A 19,481-nucleotide genomic window follows, 5' to 3' on the forward strand; every position below is an offset into this window, starting at 1 on the left:
AAATTCGCATTAAAATATATCACATTTATAAATGTTGCGAAATTCCTTTAAAAATAGCCTAAGGCTATAGCCTTAGGAAATTTATGCCTGGTTTTTTTAATGACTCCGAAATGAATCGTTAAACGAGCTGACTCCTAATAACGACTCATTCACTCTGAGTTGACTCACTAAAAAGAGTTGTTTTTCTCATCGCTAGTGTACATAGACATCGCGTGTGAATTCCTGCTCGGAAAGCTATTCAAACGCATTAAACACACCCCGAAATCTTTCTTTTATAACTGTGAGCAGTGGCCTATGAATCCCCTTGGAGGCTCTAGGCGGAGTAGCTATTGGGGCCTCTATCCACACGAATTTGCTGTGGTTAGTAGAAAAATGGTTTAAACGGGCATTGATTCGATCATGTGGCAATGAATTATTTAGCAAAAAGGCACTCCTTTCCCATACCATCTTGTCGGTGCGTGTGCCTTGGCTGGAAGAAAGGTTTTCTTCTGCTACCAACATTTATATACATTTTCGCTGTTCGAGACCCCCTCCAAACTGGCGGAGCGGCTGCCTACCGTTAGATCAACCACTGGCTGTGAGCAAACAAGAACATATGTCCAAAAGCCACAGAGCATGTAAAAACGTCCCATTTACATCCATTCGCATACGCACGCACATATCTGCAGTTTGTATATTATAAACAACATAAACATTTTCATAATCGGCACGTGTTTTGCGGGATGTTCGGGTCAACCCCAAACCATATGCACGGTGGCATAATTAATTCGCAAACATGCAAAATAGCGGCACCATCCAAACATTCAGTGACAGCCTCTAAACACAATCACACTCATGGCAAATCGTCACCTGCTTTTTAAGTAGGCGCCACCGAGGTAGAACCTTTTATATCTCATACTTTATGGCGCTATTTGCAGGCCGATAATTGTCCTTTTAGTCGTGATACTATGTGCTTCGGCTTCTGGCTTGTGTTTCATTTTGCTGCCACAGAAATCCGTTTCTGAAGCATGCGGAAATGATTTCACATGGGAGTAGAACTGACTTTGTGCTGTGCCCCCTCGTAAAGTTTGATCATTTATGGTACGGTTCGGAGTTCTGTTCGGACGACAAATTCGTGCGATTAACGACAACCTTTTCCAACTTAAACGATTGTAAATATTTGCTAGCTCCAATCGATAAACTTCCATTCCACTTCCATTAAATTTTGCCCACCGATTTGCTGAGTTGATGGAAATTTAACTTCCCTTTTAGATGCCTTTCCCAGCAAATGTTTCATAAACAACTCACTAATAAGAGCTGTTTGCAACATTGTATTAATGCGAATAAAAAAGGTGTCTTTAGTTAGTACAACACGACGCTGTGGCGACCATGTGCGATGGCAAAGTCGGAGATGCTAGTTTCCGCAATGCAATAAAGTTTCCATCTCACTTTCCTATCAGCACAATTTAGGTAAGTTTCTGAGTCCAGAGTTCCACCGAAAGGCACATCAATCTTCGAAGCAACCACCCGTTAAACGGGAGATACTTTACTCGTCAAATGAGCTGGCCAGCTCGTTCAGTGGACGACGGTCCACTGAGTGAAGGTCATCAATGGTGTGTCCGATGCATGGTCGCTCGCTAATAAATCCATCATCGTCCAACTAACTAACGATGCACAATCTCTTCAAACGGGACGCTTGCTACAAGCTGCAACAGTGCCCATGAGGTTCGGTTAGGTGGTACGCAACCGATACCTGAACAGTTCCCAAGCTCATGCAAACTCCTGGTGCGCTCGAACCGAAGAGATCTGGCATGGAGAATTGTGGGATTCTTGGAGCTGGGAGCAGACGAATGATATTGACGTAGATTTATTGCAGCGATAGAAATCCCTCGGTGACCGGGATGGGCAATTCTAGATAATCTGAGTACATAAACGAGCACCGAGATGAAGAAATTATTTGGAAATGGAGATTGTTTTATCAGTGTGCTAAGCAGGAAGGTATGACGGAACAGTTGAGTAATAGATCGGTACGGGTTGTCTTACAATGCCAACATACATTCACTAACCATGAATTCTGTCTACAAGGTCAACCTCGGTACGGATATTTTAAATGCCAGACCAAAACATGCAAACAGACACACGTCAAAACGGCTGATCAAACAACTGAAATTCCTCAACGTCGGAAGACGGAAAATGGTATCTTGTATCATCTTTGTAAAGAACTCTAGAACTGACAGACAACACTAATTGCGTATCAATTAGAATCGAGTTTACGAATAATAGATTTGCAGATATGCAACGAACATGTGACAAAGAAAGCAATAATTAATAATTTTACTAGTTAGCTGTCGTAAAGAATCATATTGCGACAACCGTCAGTACTTACCGAAGCCACAAGCTGCACGTGCATCCGTCACAGAAATAGATAATTCGCCGTCATCCTGCAGAGACTACTCGTTCGTCGCTACGTTCATAAGAATTGGCTCAAAGACCGGCAGGAAAATGAGTGCGTAAATTGAGCGTAAAGTGTACGTGATGGAAGCGGAGAAAAATACGCCTAAGCAGCGATTTCCCGGAACCGCCGGACGGGGATTTATGTGGGGCTCCATCGGCTCCATCCATAGGATTTAAACGTTGGCCGTGTTCGGTGCACTGAGACGCGAACTTCTCGGTTCGATCTGCAATGATTTGTGGTACAATTCGTCGTCGTCCAGCAGCAACGATGTATCCAGGAGGTAGGATGTAACTTTCGGTATGTGATCAATTTTGTACGGCGTCTGTTGGAAGTGGCGTATCTCACGTATCACGTGGGCAATCTGAAATTAAACACGTCAACCCGACCCGCGAGAAACGCGAACCGATCGATCGATTAGGCGTCCGGTTGTCCCAAAACGTCCCAACGGCAGTGACGTGCCCCGACTTACCATACGCATTTTGGAGAAGTTCAGCAATCCATCCGGTGTAAAGTCCGGCGTGCCCTCCTCGATGAAGGACAGGTCGGTTAGATACATGCCCAGGTACGGAATGCAGGGCGGATCGCACCGGTGCAGGGCCTCGCGCATCACACGAAACCTTCCATCCGAGCATACCACGGCCTGCAGTTTAGTGATTGTCGATTTGATCTGGTCGGAGCAACACAAGGGGTGAAAGCGAGAACAAATAAAATAGTTACCATTAGCATAAGAGGAGCGTAGGCCAATATTACAGCGGCGGAGAACTCGTGCCCGAAATGTGTCATGCTAGATAAATACGGTTTCGCAAACAATGAGACAGTTTTCGTGACAGATTTTCCACAATGCAGCCATAAACCAGCAAACACAGCCCCACTGTTTTAGGGAGGGTCGGCCATTCTTGGACAGCAGTGTAAAATGTATGCAATCGCTGTGCAGTTGCTAGTGAACGCAATAGCTTCAAGCAGACGATATGCTAAACGAAACTTCCACCGTTTGTGGTTACTGATTTTGTATACAACCTTCCGACGGAACAATCGAAAGCGAGAAAAAGGAAAAGTTCCCATCATTTCATTACGCCAAGTGCAAATACCATCGTGTTTCGTTTTGCAAATGAATTGAGCAAATAGGTAAGCCGTTCCGGTTTGGGGATATTTATTTTTATGACCATGAGGATATTCATCGACACTACACGTACCGCACTGGATCGCTAGAAAAAGGACATGGAAATGAATGGACGTGGAAAATACAGGAACAAAAAAAAACAAGTTACAACAAAACGGGGATGTTCCCAAAGACCCGTTCCGTGATCGTATAGCTGCCAGTGCGATAAACCGGGTGTGGTGATTTTTATTGGCCACTTGGATGAACTTCTTCTGACCTCCGCTTCCGGATCGAGAAATTTTTCGGGGCGGAAGCGTAACCCCGATTCCTCGCCGCCTTTGTTACGTTTCCGGCAGTGATTCCGGTGTCTGCGGACTAAAGTTCATCATAATAAAAACAAATAGAACAATGGCACAATTGGCAATGCGAAACAATACAACGATCAGTGTTCAGGGGCTAACGGTTTTGCTAACTTCGGAAGCGCCCGGTCAACAAGCCCGACGAAATTCTGGAACCGGTCCAACAACAGTGTACTTGCATGGCGTGGAAAATCTTGTTGGAAAGTGTGCGGAAAAACAGTGTCCCGTAGAAGGACGATGAAATTACGAGCGAGCCCAATGAAATGAGAACTAATACTCATTGTTTTGCATATAATTCGCATTTAAAAACGAAACGCTAGTGCCTGCTGGCTGTAGGTAAATAGCCAACTGGTGGATGTTGGATGAGTTTTGAGGATGAGACTGAGAGTGTTGGTTGTCATTGGAAGATAATAAATTACAATTGGGAAACTTTCTGCTTTCTGTACAGTAGAAAGCAGAAGGAAAATGGCATTTTCATGCCTGTTTGGGTGCCCATTCAAGTGAGACACCACAAACCACGCTGCTTTCAAAGCGTACGCCACGCACGTACACTCATGCTTCATATGAGTTATTAAACCACATTCGAAGCGTTTTCCAAACAACAACAATAAAGCTGGCATCCGTTTCGCATCCTCACACATCCCGCTTTCCTGCGGGATTAGACAACCAAATTTACAAAGCAATTTAACTTCCTCTCCGGTGGGTAAATAATTCACGATGAGTGTCCCAGTTATAGATCCCTTTTTGGAAAACTCTTTCACCATTTTCTTGCCCCGGTACCGGCTCTTTTTCCCAATCACACACACACCCATCGCGGCGTTCCAGCTTTTTGGGTGATTTTGTTTTCATAATTTTTAATGGAAAGTCAACTTATCTTTTTCTCACCCCAAAAGAAACATGTAAAGCGTTTTTTCCCCCCTGTAGCGCATTTGTTCGGTGAAGTAAAAACACGGCACCACTGTGCACTGTGCAGGATTCTACTTTAGGTAACTTTTGAGGAAAACTGTAAAAAAAAACCAAACGTGAAACTCTCCCGGGGCATCTCGCACCAGTATCGTGGTGTCGTGGTGTTGTGCTTACGCTAATTGAAATAACGACAATGTAATTCTCCAGCGTCAGGAAAAACAGTTCCACATGTAAACAAACATATGTACATGTATGCGCACCGGCACCAGCATCACCTGCGTGTCCCTGCTCTGCCCTGCCACAACACACACACACACGGCACTCGGCACATAAATGCCGTCTACGATGGCAAACAACCGCTCGGCAATGAGATGAGTTCCATGTCCTCCACTGGGAGCTGCGTCGCGTTGTCACGGCAGTATTGTAGCAAAGAAAGCTTTCCCCCCCCCAAGTGCGTGTGAGTTGGAAAGTTGTTCGCCTTCCCAAACCACCGACAACTTTTCAGGACGATGAAGTTGAGAAAAATGATGATATACGGTAGAAAAATTGCACGAACAAAATGTGTGAACAGATGATATACCATGGGGAAGATGGCACAGGTGGACGTGAGTTGTTGATTTGTTTTATTTATTTTTTCGCTGCGAAAGTAATGCTACATGGTATAATCCACACTCATCTGACCTCCAGAGCATGGGTTAACAGTTACATCCGTAGTTTCCATGTTGCTGTTAGGGAATATGTAGCTGCGGTAGATTAGCAATAGCTTTATTCTTTTGCTGGAAACGATGAAGTTTTTAAATCTTTTTCCCTAAACAATCGTTTCTCCAAGAATGGGATCATCTGGATGCGCGGCACAAAGTAAGCAAATATAACTTCCGAACGAGGAATGTACTTACTGTTCTAGGTACTTTGTCCCACGTCTTCTTCAGTCGGTACACAGCCGCATTCGTGAATGCAGCACAGATTTGCAGCACCCCGTTGAAGTTGTGCAAGCAACGACAAATGTCCGCCACGGCTGTCCACTTCTCAATGGCCGCTACCCGCGCCGCCATATTGCTCCTAAGATCGGTAAGTAGGACAGTTGTTACATGCACTCGTGTAAGCATACTTCACTCACGGGTGACGCGGTTCCCTCTTCCCTCTTACCTTGACACTATTTCCGAACAAACTAACCGTGAGCCGTCGTTGAAACGTTTCGTCATAAGAATGATATGTTCTGCACGCGACTTTTTGTCCGATTTCATCCAAGCCTGACCAAGGAACTCTCTGTGCGTGTGTGAGAAGTAAACCAGAAGCCCACAGTAAGATAGCTTTCAACGGAACGGGATTTAAGGCGTCACTGTACTTACTCGCTACGAATGGCCAAGAATATCTGGTGATCCAAATAGGTCATCTGCTCCGCGATCTCAAGCGCTGACAGTGTCTCGATGCTTTCCTTGCTCGGTGTCTTAACGCGTGTGGGAAGTAAGAAAAGAAATCCATTGAAACCTGAATGTGAATAGCCCAACTTCCCGCATTCACCCCGTGGTATACCTGTGGTGGCGTAAGAAGAATCTCGAGCTGTTGTTTCCCGCTATCAATATCGTCACGGCAGAGTAGCCGCAGCAGTTGCGATGCAGCTCGGTGCTCAGTGGGCAATAGGTTTGGACTGCAGGTGATGTCGTCCAGGAAGGCTATCGTCTGACTGCGCAGAGCTGCATCCTGCTCGAAGTCCTGGAAGTGCTTCGACACCCAGTGTCGCAGCACGTTCAGCACTCGCATCGTGGCCGGCGAGCTGACGACGGACTCCTTTCGGTTCCTAGCTTCCACCTCGGGGGGCTCATCCCGGGGATTGCTGGAAGCTGAGGTAGCGATCGCGAATGCCGCCGCTGCCGTCGATGTGCTACTCCTGTGCGGGATTAAACACGGGACGAAAGGACGAAAGGACGACCGCAAGTTGCGTGTTTGCGTGGCAAGGATGCGTTGCGCAAAGGTTTAGGTGAAGGTTTAGTGTTACGTTTTAGTTTTTATTCCCGATGTGTCATACGTGTTCAAATAGCAATTGATGCGATAGAGATGAAGATTTGCGATAGAGGCGAATAGAGAGCGTGATGATCATGATGCATGATTGTGCACTACGACACGCGTTCAACGGATATGATCGAAATTGATCGGGATGATGAAGAAATCGGTTTTGAAATGCCGGAAAGAATGGAAGCTTTTTGTACAGCTTTACAGACAATGAGTTCATTTGCAACAGCCCACAGGATATAAATAATTTTCCAAGAAAAACTTCACTGCGGTCGGGTACAGAATCAAGCAGAGCAAGCGATTAAAGTGATATTCCTTCCATTCAACGCATTTTCTCTTGGAAGCGTTAACCGAGAGTTGCCAGCGCTGCGTTCTCCCGCGGGAACACGAAAGGTTGATTTATTCTCACAGGTGATTACGCCCGAAAGAACAACCAACGCCGCATCCAGGCGCGAACCGTCGGATATAAATCATTCCCACTACCAGCAGCAATATCGGGATAAGATTGTGTCGCTGACACCGCCACACGCACCTGCTTCATTACTATTCGTGTCAGTAGGGGGATTGCTCGGAAATTGCTTTCACCTCCAACGTCATTCCACCGTACCGGACGCGCGAAAGCTTGTAAATAAAACATCTTGGTCGAGCTTGTTATGACACCACGACCTCAAAGCTCTCTCCTCTCGTTGAGCCTTGCTCTTGTTGTACCCGAAAACCTGAGGACCTGTCGTCTTGAGATACATACATTATTTATCTCGTAAACTTTCGCTCGTCCACCACGTCACGGCACGGCACCATGGACGAGTGGTTCTTTGCCCCAAATGAAGAACGCTTCATTTCGCAGTGGTTCAAATGGTAATTTGAAATTTGATCCTTTCTGTTCAATTAGTGCCTCGATTATATATTAATTGGCTGCATTACAAATTTTGTGCCGAAAATCACCACATGAAGTTCAAATGATAAATAAAAAAAAAATTTCTATGTTTCATGAGCATATCATGCTTAAAGTAATTCATCGCATTAGTAAAGTGTTCATCATCAATCCAGTACAAGGATGACTCTTGTTAACTGAAGAGCTTAAATCGAATAAATGCCAGCACTCGGTGCGAACATGTACACCAAGCTTCCATTGTTTGCAAATGTTCAAGTGATGCAGCTTTAAGCAAACTTTCCGCAATCGAACCGATCAATCCACCGGGCCATATTAATAATGGAAAGCGCGCACTACCATTGACTTACCAAAGCGGGTCCGGTCCCATGCTGTGGGCATATAAACATGCGATCCAACGAAGCGACGAAATTTATCCAACATGTATAAGGACCCAACCCGACGAGTACATACAAAAGAACGCGGGGGGAGAAAAAAATGATCCCGATAGCATCGAATCGCCGGTATGGTGCAACATCCGGGAGGACCACGGTTATTATTCCCCGGTTTCAATTGGACGTCATCAATTTCATCGTTTGGAAAATTGATAATAAAACCGAACCCATTCAGAAGCACCGGAGCCAACATGTGGAAATGCACGTACGGTTTTCAACGGCCCCCGTTGGTCGGTCGATGGGTTACGCGAGCATGCAGCAAAAAGGGATCAATGGAGTTCGATGGAACCGTGGCCAGGAGGCGACGTTATGAAGATGATGTTGATTACAGGCAGACCGGAGACAGAGGGTACAGGTGGTATGAAACATTTCCGAGCAATAGCAGGAAGCAAAATCCGTTCATAAAACCCGAATCACCCGAGAATGAAAGAATGGTTGGGTTTTTTTTCGTCCCGTTGCGATGAGATGAATGAGCAGGGCCGTTTCGAAGCCCCCAACCACCGTGTATCCACCCAGCGGACCCCAACCAGGTGAGCACGATATGGGAAAAGACGTGGTTTCCCGGTAGCCATTTTATGGCATTTCGGATTGTGACCCGATGTAGGTGATTGTGTGTGTGTTTGCATTACATATTAGTGTGGGTCATTTTGGAGGGTTTGTTACGAATGAGTTATCGGTCATCGTGTCGAAAGGAGGACGAAACGAACCAGAACCAGAACAACGGCGGACACGAACAACGGCGCGTATATGGTTAGGCAGTGGCAAAGCATTTTTTGTGTACGTCAGTTCCACGGACGACAATAAAAACCCGACATTCCAGATCGTCCCCAAAAGACCAGAAAAACGGAACCGCACACCAGTCCGGACGGTTTCGCAAATGTGGCCGGAGGATGAAAGATTTGTCGGATCAGGGTCATCAAACCAGCCCAATGCCCCCCCATTGTCGGAAAGGTGTTTTAATACCATGTCCACAATGATGATGGAATGGACATTTAGGTCCACAAAATGGTAAGGTCACCGGGATATAAGTAGATGCACACCGTGTGTGTGTGCGCACGAAGGGATATTTTTCACATTTCGGTGCATTTTTGTTATCAAACATCCGGCCCAGCATATAATAATCGAGTGCGGGTTCCACGGTACCACGGCAGGTGGTTGGATTTTTGACCATCGTTATGTTCACGTGTTGAATCAACGTTAATAAAAAGGATGTATTTTTTGTTACATGGTACACATGTTGGTATTGTGTCGGTCGGTACGTTTTCCAGATTGCATTTTGCCGCAGCGCGCAATGTTTAATGCGAATGGGAAAAATAAAAAAAAGGCATGTCACAAGCCGCAGAGTATCATCATAATTCGTTTCATTGCACAAAAGCAACCCCAAAGCGCGCAATGTAATCGTTGGATTGTGTGTGTTTTTATACGAGCAAACACGAGCCAAAAAGCAAACCGGACCATGCCGGAAAACATTTCCAAAATGCGTTTTTTGATGAAACCGTGGATTGTTTTTGTTTTTATGAAGAAATAAAATGGAGAAATTTTTGGCACAAAAAAAGAATTGGGATCCAGTATCGAATCGTTATCGCCAAACGCAAACGATGCGAAAACGTGCCGAAATAATATTGGTATTTTTGGGGGGATTGCAAGTAAGCATGGAGTGGTTGTTGGTTTTTAGTAAGTGAAAACCGTACTCCCGAATGTTTAAAAGGGTGGAAAAAGTGAAGCGATATCGATAAAACGGCAACATCGAACGAAAGCACAGATGAAGATCAATAAAACAAATTAAATGGTTTTTTTTTTGGTTATACGAAAAATGTCCGAATGATGAAACAAAATACAAAATGAAACGTAAATTTACAACAATAACGAAACAAAATCCATTTTAAGTTGAATATGTTCGACGTTATTATGGTTGTTTGTTAGCAGGTGTAACAAACGGTTTTCAGATGGAGGCAGTTTGCAAAAGCAACGTCAAGATGGTTCAAATGAAGGGAAAAAAAGACGACAAAAAAGACAGATTATGGTTGAACGGTTGCCGTCAAAGCAACCAAGAGGACCAACGAAAAATGGATAGATACACCGGTTCATACGCCACGATCAATCAAACCAAGACCAGTTCGGCCACATTTGGACGGACGACGTCAAACAGGCATTCGACGACAGACAGACAGCCACAGAGAGAGAGGTACAGAGACACACAGAGAGACACACAGCAACAGACAGGACAGCCAGACAGCCAAAAACAGATAGACAGATAGTGAGATAGATTGATAGAGGGAGAGCGTTTAGGATAGCGAAAGGGATATCACGGGCGGATAAAAGTTTGCCCAAGTACACAATACAGACAATGGGTGATCACCCGCCGGCCGGAAAAGCCCGCCACAGTTTGGGGTGGGAGACAAATAAAAATACAGTTCCAACGATTTAGTTTGTCACATGGAGCAACAAGAGAGATCAAACCGGGTTGATTGATGGAGCACGTGAGTGTTCGTTGTGTGGTGCGTGTTGGCGTGTGCGCCAGGGGAAAATATTTTCGTTTTTTGTGTGTAGTGTTTTCCACCAATCGGCCATTGCAAACGAATTCCAAAGCGTGAGGATTTGTGCAAATGTAGCGTAGGTTGATAGATTGGGAAGTGATAAGATTGTTAGTGGAGCAAATTTATATCGAGCCGGCAGAAGATAATGCCATCGTGCCGCCAACATGATACAGAGGCAAGGGATGAGTTTTTGTTTTTGTGGTAAGAAAGCATGTGATTTGGTGCGGAATGAAAATGAGTCCGGGAGAGATATGTGTTGTTTTATGTTTTATGCGTCCATTAAGGCGTTTGTTTATATTTATAGGCAACAATGTTATGATGTTGTTGAACATATATTTTATCCGTCCGATTGGTCGTTGAGTGGGATTTGATAAGATGGTTTTTTTTTTTTTGGTTTGTTGCAGAACCACGATGGATGGTTTTGTTTTTTTTTGGTTTACAGTTGGTACAGAATGCACACAAGAAACAGACGTAAATATAAACATCCATGAACACGATCACACACGGTATCAGAGCAAGTGAGAGCAACACATTCAGAGAGAAAAGAGAAAGAGAGATCAAGAAAAAAGAAACATAGTGTAAGAAGAGTAAGAAACAACATGTAACGGTAAGTAACGTATTAACTTAAAGTAAAACATTGCATAAAAAAACACACACACACGCACATAGTAGTGAGTACTAATCGAAGGGTTTTTTTTTGTTGTTGTTTTCTGTTTTATTTCAGTTCGGATGAGTACAGAGTTGCAGCTGCACGAGACAGGTAAGTTAGATTAAAACGGAGCGAAAACAGAGCGACAGACAGATAGAGAGAATAAATAAAAGAAAAACGATAGAAAAGTACACGAAACTTTCGCCAGGTACAAAGATTGAGCGTTGGGGTTTGTTGTCTACATAACTTATTTTGTTTTTTTCCCTTGGTTCTGCGTCTGCAAATCACATGCTATTTTAAGAAAACTATACTTAATTGCTACAAATCACAGCACATTTATGTAAATTCTTCCCACTTTACGATCCTGCTCCACTAATCGCTAACAATCGGCCGAACAATTTGATACAAAATCCCATTTAGTCATTCGTTATGGCTTTAGAATAACCTTTTCCCTGCGTACGTCCGCTCTGCCGAAAGGAAACTTCAGAACGGGTTGCTGCCGGTCCGACTAAACAGTAACGGAAGTTCATACATCACCCTTGGAAATACATTAGCTCTAAATCTTCATCAATCTCCGATAGTGTCCGATGCTTCGTTGCCCTGCACTTGCCCTTGTTTTCACTCTCAATGACTTACACACATGTACACACTCCGAACCCCGGCGTAACCCTTGCGGAGAGTTCCGGTCGCATCCATCCCAATAGCTGGTCTTGGTGTGATTGGCCCTCTTTAAGAATTCGCTCGTAACCTACTCGCGTCTCATGCACCACACGAAGCAGCCTGAGCACACAGGACGACTGTATTTCGATGGGGAAACAAGATTTATGTAGCAAAATACGTTTTCATCGTTCCAATTGCTATAAATCTTCTGCCAAAACGATGGCAAACCATCTTCTCCACTATTCTCGTTACCATGAAGTCCCTTCCTCGTTCCTCGTACGGTCGTGACGTGTCTTCTTTGCGGTAAACCATAAGGCTCACCGGAACATAACCGGAGGCAGGAAGAAAATGGCAGAAAACTAGCAACTAGCAGAAAGAAAATTCACACTTCTTCCGTTTGCGCTCTCGGTGCGGCTGTCTTAAGACAGCCGGGAGTGGAATAAAGGAGTGGAAACATTATCCTTTTATCGCTTAGTTTTGAATCTTTTCTTCATTGGCTGGTGTGCATGTTTCCATTTTGTTGGTGCCATCGTTGGCAGAGATTTGAGGAGTTGGCTGTAAAACTATACAGCCGTGTTAGGGACGATCTGACTAGCGCATTATCAAGACGCAAAGCGAGAGGGACAAGAAATGCTTTACGAATTGTATATTGCAATAAAAACGTATTTTCCCATCTGTGTCTTACAGTTTTACAGATTCTTCTGAACGGTGCGAGTTTATGATTTGCACTATCTTCAGTTTTATTATCCACTGTTTTCGTGTCTTGAGACACAGGAACCCCCGGGGAACAGCGGGATCACTGTTTGCATGCTGGGATTATTAAGAACTATTGGAAGGAAATGAAGTTCCAACGATGGTGACTTCCGATATGAGGTATTTTTATTCAACTACCGTCTGGAACGGTAAAACGGGACGCATCGTGGAAAAAGAAGCTGCTATCTTCTGACATGCCCAATTTGATAGAATTATTTTTTTTTCTGGTGCCTTTAGCTTAGTTTTTGAGCAGTTTTCCACAAAAACTAAATTCTTGGTGCGATTTTGTTTATGATAAGCATACAAGAGAAGTCCCTTGCTGATGAAGTCATAAAAACATTCAACTCAGTTTTACGAAAAGCTCTTGTTGCAAAGAACAAAAGTCTTTGCCAGTTGTGAATAAATGTATAACCAAAGCACTCGATTGAATATTTCTCTCTGTGCTAGTACACCATGCAACCTAGCCGGCACGTCGATAAAGCTGATAGGTCCAACAAGAAATCCACTTAGGCAAATATTTCCCAGAAGATTTCCACTAAATTCACCACTCACGTGGAGTCGAATGGTAAGGAATCATTTTCCATCCTTTGGTATGGAAACCAATCTTTTTTTTGTATTATTTTTAGCTCTTTGTTTTGCCTCGCGCACTGCTCCACTGTTTCCCTCGAGAGCTTTCGGACGATCTGTTGAGGTCGCTCGATACGTAGCATAGCATGTTTAACATCTTCGTGCGGATAAGATGCAATAAATCATAAATTGTCGGAAACAGGACTACGTAAACAATGTTCACAACAAGCAGACACACACATACACATGCATACGTGCGCCACAATCGTGTAAAAGGTTCGCATTCGTTCCCAGGCATTTGTTCCTTCGGCTGTTGCTGCTAGTGCTGCTGTTGGCAGTTGTTTTTGCTGATGGTTGCTGATCCTTTCTAGCTCCGCTAGTATCCTTCTTTGGAACGAAGAATGTCCAACTCCCTCACGACACGCTCAGATACGATGTATAAAACACATCCGAGAGCATGTGTTTGCATATACACAGCAGTCGTCCGTCGTAATCCAGGAACTTTGTTTAGTTGCGTGTTTTGTTGTTTTTTTTTTACTTTCTCAAACTAGTTCCATTCCACCCATGTATGGCTGTGTGAAAACATGTCAGATACGATTGTCTTCTCACTTTAGAATTTAATACAGCCCACAAGGAAAAGGATTGGCGAACGTGCAGATGCTGCTGCTGCTGCTACTGCTGCTTCGACATGTGCCGTAGCTTTATTTGACTGCCGACGTTAATACTCGAGAGGCGGCGAGCAGTAAGAGCAAGTAAAACTGCACAGAAAAGACATCTCTACTGACATATTTCAAGATTAAACTCGTGTACTTTCGTCGACGGGAAGGAGACAGACTCCGTACCATGACAATTGCTGTGATTAGTTACGCTGACCTTAATCCGATTCTCGTACAGAAGATCTCCGTTTCACATTTCAAAAGTTTCATTTGTGCGTTACGTTTTCATCTCGGCATAACATTTCAGCCCATCAGCTTTTATTTTTAGAGATGAGCCAAATGTAAGGCTGATGTGCTGTGGTTTAATTAAAAAATGGTCCTAAAACCCAAAAACCGATCCTTTCTGCCATCTTTAACATCCTTCGAAACGATAAAATGTAACGTTTCACCGTTGAGGATGACCTCCCCAAAAATCAACCGTATTATTTATGATTTTAATCGATTTTTTAACTTTCAATTTGGAAAATTTTCATTCCAGGGTAATCTCGTGAGTAAATGAACTTATTTTTCCTTGGATTTTATATCGATTTTAACGATCCTTATGAAGAGCTATCAATACAATATCATTCGGACAAGGGTTGTGGCAGGAAAACGTTTTGATTGAGCAATTGAAAAGGATGTATTTCACTCCAATCGAACCCTTTCACAAGCTAATCTAGATGATAAAAGCGGATAAAAGAATTTCTTTCATCCTATCCTTGCTAAAGATTGTTTTGAATTTCATCCAACTTTTTGCTCATATTTTATCATAAAAATCCCCATACTCAATCTTTGACCGAGGAAGCGAAAGTGTTCTCTAGTGTAGTCTTTCGATGTGGATAAGAATCAATAAACTGAAGAAAAAAAACGAGAAACGAATTCGTAGGCACAAATATTTCTCAACGAAAGTAAGCATTCCAACATTCGTTCATGGATAACATAAATCGACAAAGACCAATAACGGTGGGGGAAAAGCCAGGATACTTCGGCTCATTCCTTAAAAAGCAAACGTTAGAGCAAACGTTTAAAACGGGAAACAAATAATTAATTGCAAATAAGAGACAGCATTTCAAAATGGAACAGATCGAACACAAACAGATCAACAGAAAACGGATCAGCTCGAAGTGGTCTGAAGAAGAGCGAAAACAACCGCTAGCAATGGTATGAAAAATAGAGCCAAAAACTGGAAACACGTTTAAAAACATAACAGTATGCAGATGGGGCGAGGTCTGATCCTTGGCGCACGATACCGATCATGCGTATGATGAAACGGAACGAAAGGAAATGAAGATCATTTTTTGAATAAGAAATCCGCCACGTTGACATTAGGCACCGCGAAAATTGATCTAGCGGGGTGAGTTGGGGTGGTTGGTTCAAGGGGGGAGTGTAAAGTTGGGTGTAGGGGTGGTGTGGGTTGCGTTTACCTGCGTTGCGACTGGCGGTAGGAAGTGATTACTACGCCTACTTTGCTGGAGCAGTGAGGAACATGATCGTGCTGCATGGAAGCTCGGGACGAAATGGTGTTCAGCGATACACCACCAAGCGATCCACGTGGTGTGGTGAAGATCGACGTGGCCATGTCATCGTCACTTTCGGAAAATCGGCGCGTGCTGTGAAACGAACGGTGAAGAGAAACAGATAGAAAGAGGGATAGAGAGAAAAAATAGGACAAAAGGAACAACCGGGCGTGTATGGGTGTGTGTGTGTGCGTTGACGGATGTGCATAAAAACAAGGTAAGGGTTCAAGCGGAAATAGCATTTGAAGATGTGTCCTATAGAACGCTTGAGTGTTGCATCTTTAACGTGAATATATACAATATTTGGTACAATGAGAAACCATCGCGGTCATCAGTCATCGAAAAGGGTAGGTTTACCTGGTGAGGTCACATGCACATTATCTCCAAGCCCATCCATATTTACAGATCATGTATTTTCCTAAAACAGAACCATCGAAACTCATTCGACAAGGGCACACAAATCATTTGCAACATATGGATGCATCTACCGACAAGGAAATGTGGGAAACTTGATGCAAAACAAACAAATATTATCCTATGGTGTCACAACCAGACGGAAATTTCCAATCGAATCACCGAATGCATCGCTGGACGCATTAGCGTTTGGCAACAAGAACTGACCTTGGAAGGGAAAACTACGTTCGGAAAACTGTACCGTTTCCCCGTGCGGACATGAAGTACTTCCACGGAAAAGCCAAATTTTGCAAAAGGGCACCAATGAACGGTTCTGACGTTTGTCTACTTTCGCTCATAAATTAGCGAACAATTAATCATTCCACTGCCTTCGTGTAACGTTGTTGACGAGAATCTTTCGCCATGAGTCTGGCAAAGCGAAGGAAACATGTTGAAACACGGGAAGGAGATGATTTATTCGGCGAAATGATTGTACGATGAAGGGACATTTCCATGACCGCAGTACGACGAAATTTCAAAACAGACAAACTATGCAGGACTATTGAAGTCAACACATAAGCTGGAAACATCATCACAACACCGAAGGCAATACAGTAAAAGGGTCGCCTCCACATTCAATGAGGACGGCCCCAATCGTGACATGACTGGACTGTTTTACGGAAATGCTTTTTCCTGGGATCATACATACCTGGATGAATCACGATCTCTCTGGGGCGTTCCAAACAGACTCTTGCGCTGTCGTTCCGGTGTCTTTGGGGCGGAAAATTTTCTGGTGGTCAATCGTGGACTGCTGCTGGTCTTTTCGCTCTGTAAGATATACGGTACGATTTGTGCATAATTGCCAACAGTTGGTAAAATTTAGATTTATTTCTGAAAAAATCTCTTGATTAGAAAAGAGCTCGAAATAAAAGAACAAATTTGTAATAACAATGTTAATGATTTTGCTAGTGATAAAAGGAACTCAACAACAACAGGAAGAACAGTTTACTGTAACTAACGAGCACAATTTTCCCATCACACCTAGATTGCACTAGCGTGCGAAAGGAAAGCCAACGGAAAGGAACGGTAAAACTGTGTAACCGTTCCTAGTACAAGGACCCGTTTGTGGCATGAGCTTAAGCCGTAATAGTAATTTAATGGTAAAGGTCACCCGGTGTAAGTGGTCAGGGGCACGTAAAGCCTCTCCGGGCTGTACCGAGCAACGAGTGATTTCTAATCCCTTCGCAAAACGGAAAGTACGTACCTTGTTGAAGAGACTGCCGTCCCCGTTTAGCTGCAGGCTGTGCCGATGTTGACAGAGGGCCGCATGCGGTATGGCAATGTTGTGGCCAACGCTCGGTCGTCGGTCCATCGGTAGCAGATGAGGCGGCGAAATGCTTTTTGTGGACGTGGCCGTTGTCGTCGTCGTTATCGTAACCGTCGTTGTAGTCGTGGTCGTCAGATAAGGTTGAGTTACGATTTTCGGACCTCCAATCTCGAGCCGTCCCTGTACGATGGTGGCTTGTTCCGATTTTAACGGAAGTGATTGCTGCTGCTGTAACTGCTGGTGCAGTGGAGAAGCCCCATTCGGGGGCTGGCCGTTGGAAGGGCTGTAACATGGAGTGGTTGTTACGGTCGGGGGTGTTGGAGGTGTTTTAATTTGTTGCTGCTGATGTTGTGGCGAATGATGCTGCTGTTGCTGCTGTTGCTGGTGATCCTGCGAAGCTGGCTGTTGTTTGTCCGGCGTTCTTGATGTCTGGCCGGATTCGTCCTCCGTTTGGCTTGTATCCGTAGTACAGATGGTGGGCGTCGGAGGTGTTGCGGTGGCATGGGTCAGGATTTTGTGTGCCTTCGGATTAACACGCTCGGGCAATGGGCTGGTGGGGGCTTTACCGTACTTAAATGTTCCCTCTGTTGGTGTATCGTCTGATTTATCCTGCCCTCCGGAACCGGTTGATCCTACCAGTGTAACGCTGCTTAGATTGGACGGGGAGGATGGACCACTCATAGCCGTTTCTAAAAGATGTACAACGCACGACAAAAGGGATTAATACGCGGGCCACAACAGGATGATCGAGTGGAAGTGTGTAATGTATCATAAACATTGCCTAATCACCTGTTAAAGTATCGGAGCTACTCGAACCGGGCATCGTTTTTGGTATTACCAGGTAAGAATCGTCCTGTGGCTGCTGGTGAAGCTGATGCTGTGATTTACTCTGCAAATGGGCCGTTCCGCTCGCCGGTTCGATTGGCTTTTCCTCAACGACCTTCTCGTTCAGATGATGCGTGCTGTGGATTATTACTGGACCCACCTGCTCCGGTATCCAGGAGAGAGTTTCCTGTTCCGAGCTTTGGTGATTTTGATAACCCCTTCGAGAGCCTCGAAAGCGTAGACCTGTTGAGTCACCGCTCATTGAACGATCCCGGTCAGCTCCTTCCGAGCAGTAACCTAGCACAAGGTAAATAAAGCCATTCCATTACATGTTCGACACGTCCGTGATACTTATGATTTGCATCATAAAGCATACCTGAAACGGAGCTCGCACCCGATGTACGACGTGGTGATGCACGTCCGTCTTGATATGGCAGCTCCAGGAAATCTGTCTGATGCTCGCAATCGCAGGATGGCTCCACGGGGGGATCGTAGAATACGCTTTTCAATGCATTTAGTACCGTTTCGCCATCGGTAAACACGCGGTACGTTAGCAGGAAGGTATTCAAAAAGTCAATTGACAAGAACCTCAAATCTGTAAGACGTTGAAGCAAACGCTCAGGCGTGGCGTAGCGCACCTGTGGCAACTTGCACGAGTTCAATGTTCTTGAGAACCGGATATCGACATCATCTTTAAATAGCCGAGGATCGGCTCGTAGCGCTTGATGGCCTGCAAGAAGAGATGCTTCAGATTTTTCAACCCCAGCAATCGCCAACCGCCCAGATTGGAGAGGGTGACAGGAAACATGCAATATCAAAAAAAGGACAACGCAAGAACATCCAGTTTCCATCCAGAGGACAAGCAACATACAGTGTGCGGTGGGAAGAGAAAAATAGAAAAAATTTGGATCAGGATGTCATCAGGATGCTTACAGGCAACGAATATCCGAGAGATTGCACTACACTCAACATTCACGTCACAGATTCCGCGGTTCACATACCTCCTGACGATCCCCCGATTCCCGGCGACAGCAACGAGTGCATGTGAATGTTATCTAAACACTGTGAAATATCGCTTATCCACGCTTCTTTGTCTTGTATAGTGGGTGCCACCAGATGGATTCCATGACGGGCTCCGGATTTCGATTCGACGAATATCTTGAAATCTCTGTTGCCTGCATTGACCGACTCTGTCACGCTAAGCGTACTGCCTCGGGTCGATGCGGAACAAACGGATGCATCCTCATCGTCGTGCTGTACTTCACTCGGATCTTCGACGAGTGTCGCATCGGCTAAGGGAATTTTTCCAACATCCGGTAGAAGATGTAAGCGGCCTCCCGATGTTCTGAAAGTTAATTACCATTCAAACGAACGACTTTTTTTTTAATTCCAAATCGGGTAAAAGTATACGAATCGCTCACGAAATC

The 19,481-nt window shown here is 44.5% G+C and overlaps 1 protein-coding gene across 7 annotated transcripts in view; it reads right to left on the reverse strand.

Moving 5' to 3' along the window:
- Window positions 1–19,481, reverse strand: part of LOC125761518 (ras-specific guanine nucleotide-releasing factor 2-like) — a 50,239-nt gene that overhangs the window by 13,468 nt on the left and 17,290 nt on the right. For 3 of the 7 annotated variants that reach the window (XM_049422716.1, XM_049422715.1, XM_049422717.1), the window contains exons 10-22: window positions 19,056–19,399; window positions 18,431–18,799; window positions 18,019–18,351; window positions 17,167–17,918; window positions 16,612–16,730; window positions 15,417–15,602; window positions 8,048–8,068; window positions 6,332–6,686; window positions 6,148–6,245; window positions 5,945–6,064; window positions 5,695–5,857; window positions 2,904–3,101; window positions 2,366–2,795 (exon numbers count right to left, since the gene is read on the reverse strand). In XM_049422716.1, the coding sequence (XP_049278673.1) occupies window positions 2,607–2,795; window positions 2,904–3,101; window positions 5,695–5,857; window positions 5,945–6,064; window positions 6,148–6,245; window positions 6,332–6,686; window positions 8,048–8,068; window positions 15,417–15,602; window positions 16,612–16,730; window positions 17,167–17,918; window positions 18,019–18,351; window positions 18,431–18,799; window positions 19,056–19,399 (3,247 nt within the window). In that variant the 3' untranslated portion in view covers window positions 2,366–2,606. The remainder of the gene's footprint in view (window positions 1–2,365; window positions 2,796–2,903; window positions 3,102–5,694; window positions 5,858–5,944; window positions 6,065–6,147; window positions 6,246–6,331; window positions 6,687–8,047; window positions 8,069–15,416; window positions 15,603–16,611; window positions 16,731–17,166; window positions 17,919–18,018; window positions 18,352–18,430; window positions 18,800–19,055; window positions 19,400–19,481) is intronic. The other 4 variants (XM_049422718.1, XM_049422720.1, XM_049422719.1 and 1 more) reach the window with 4 other exon arrangements.

Source organism: Anopheles funestus, chromosome 2RL (genome assembly GCF_943734845.2).
Source record: "Anopheles funestus chromosome 2RL, idAnoFuneDA-416_04, whole genome shotgun sequence".
Classification (NCBI taxonomy): Eukaryota; Metazoa; Arthropoda; class Insecta; order Diptera; family Culicidae; genus Anopheles; species Anopheles funestus.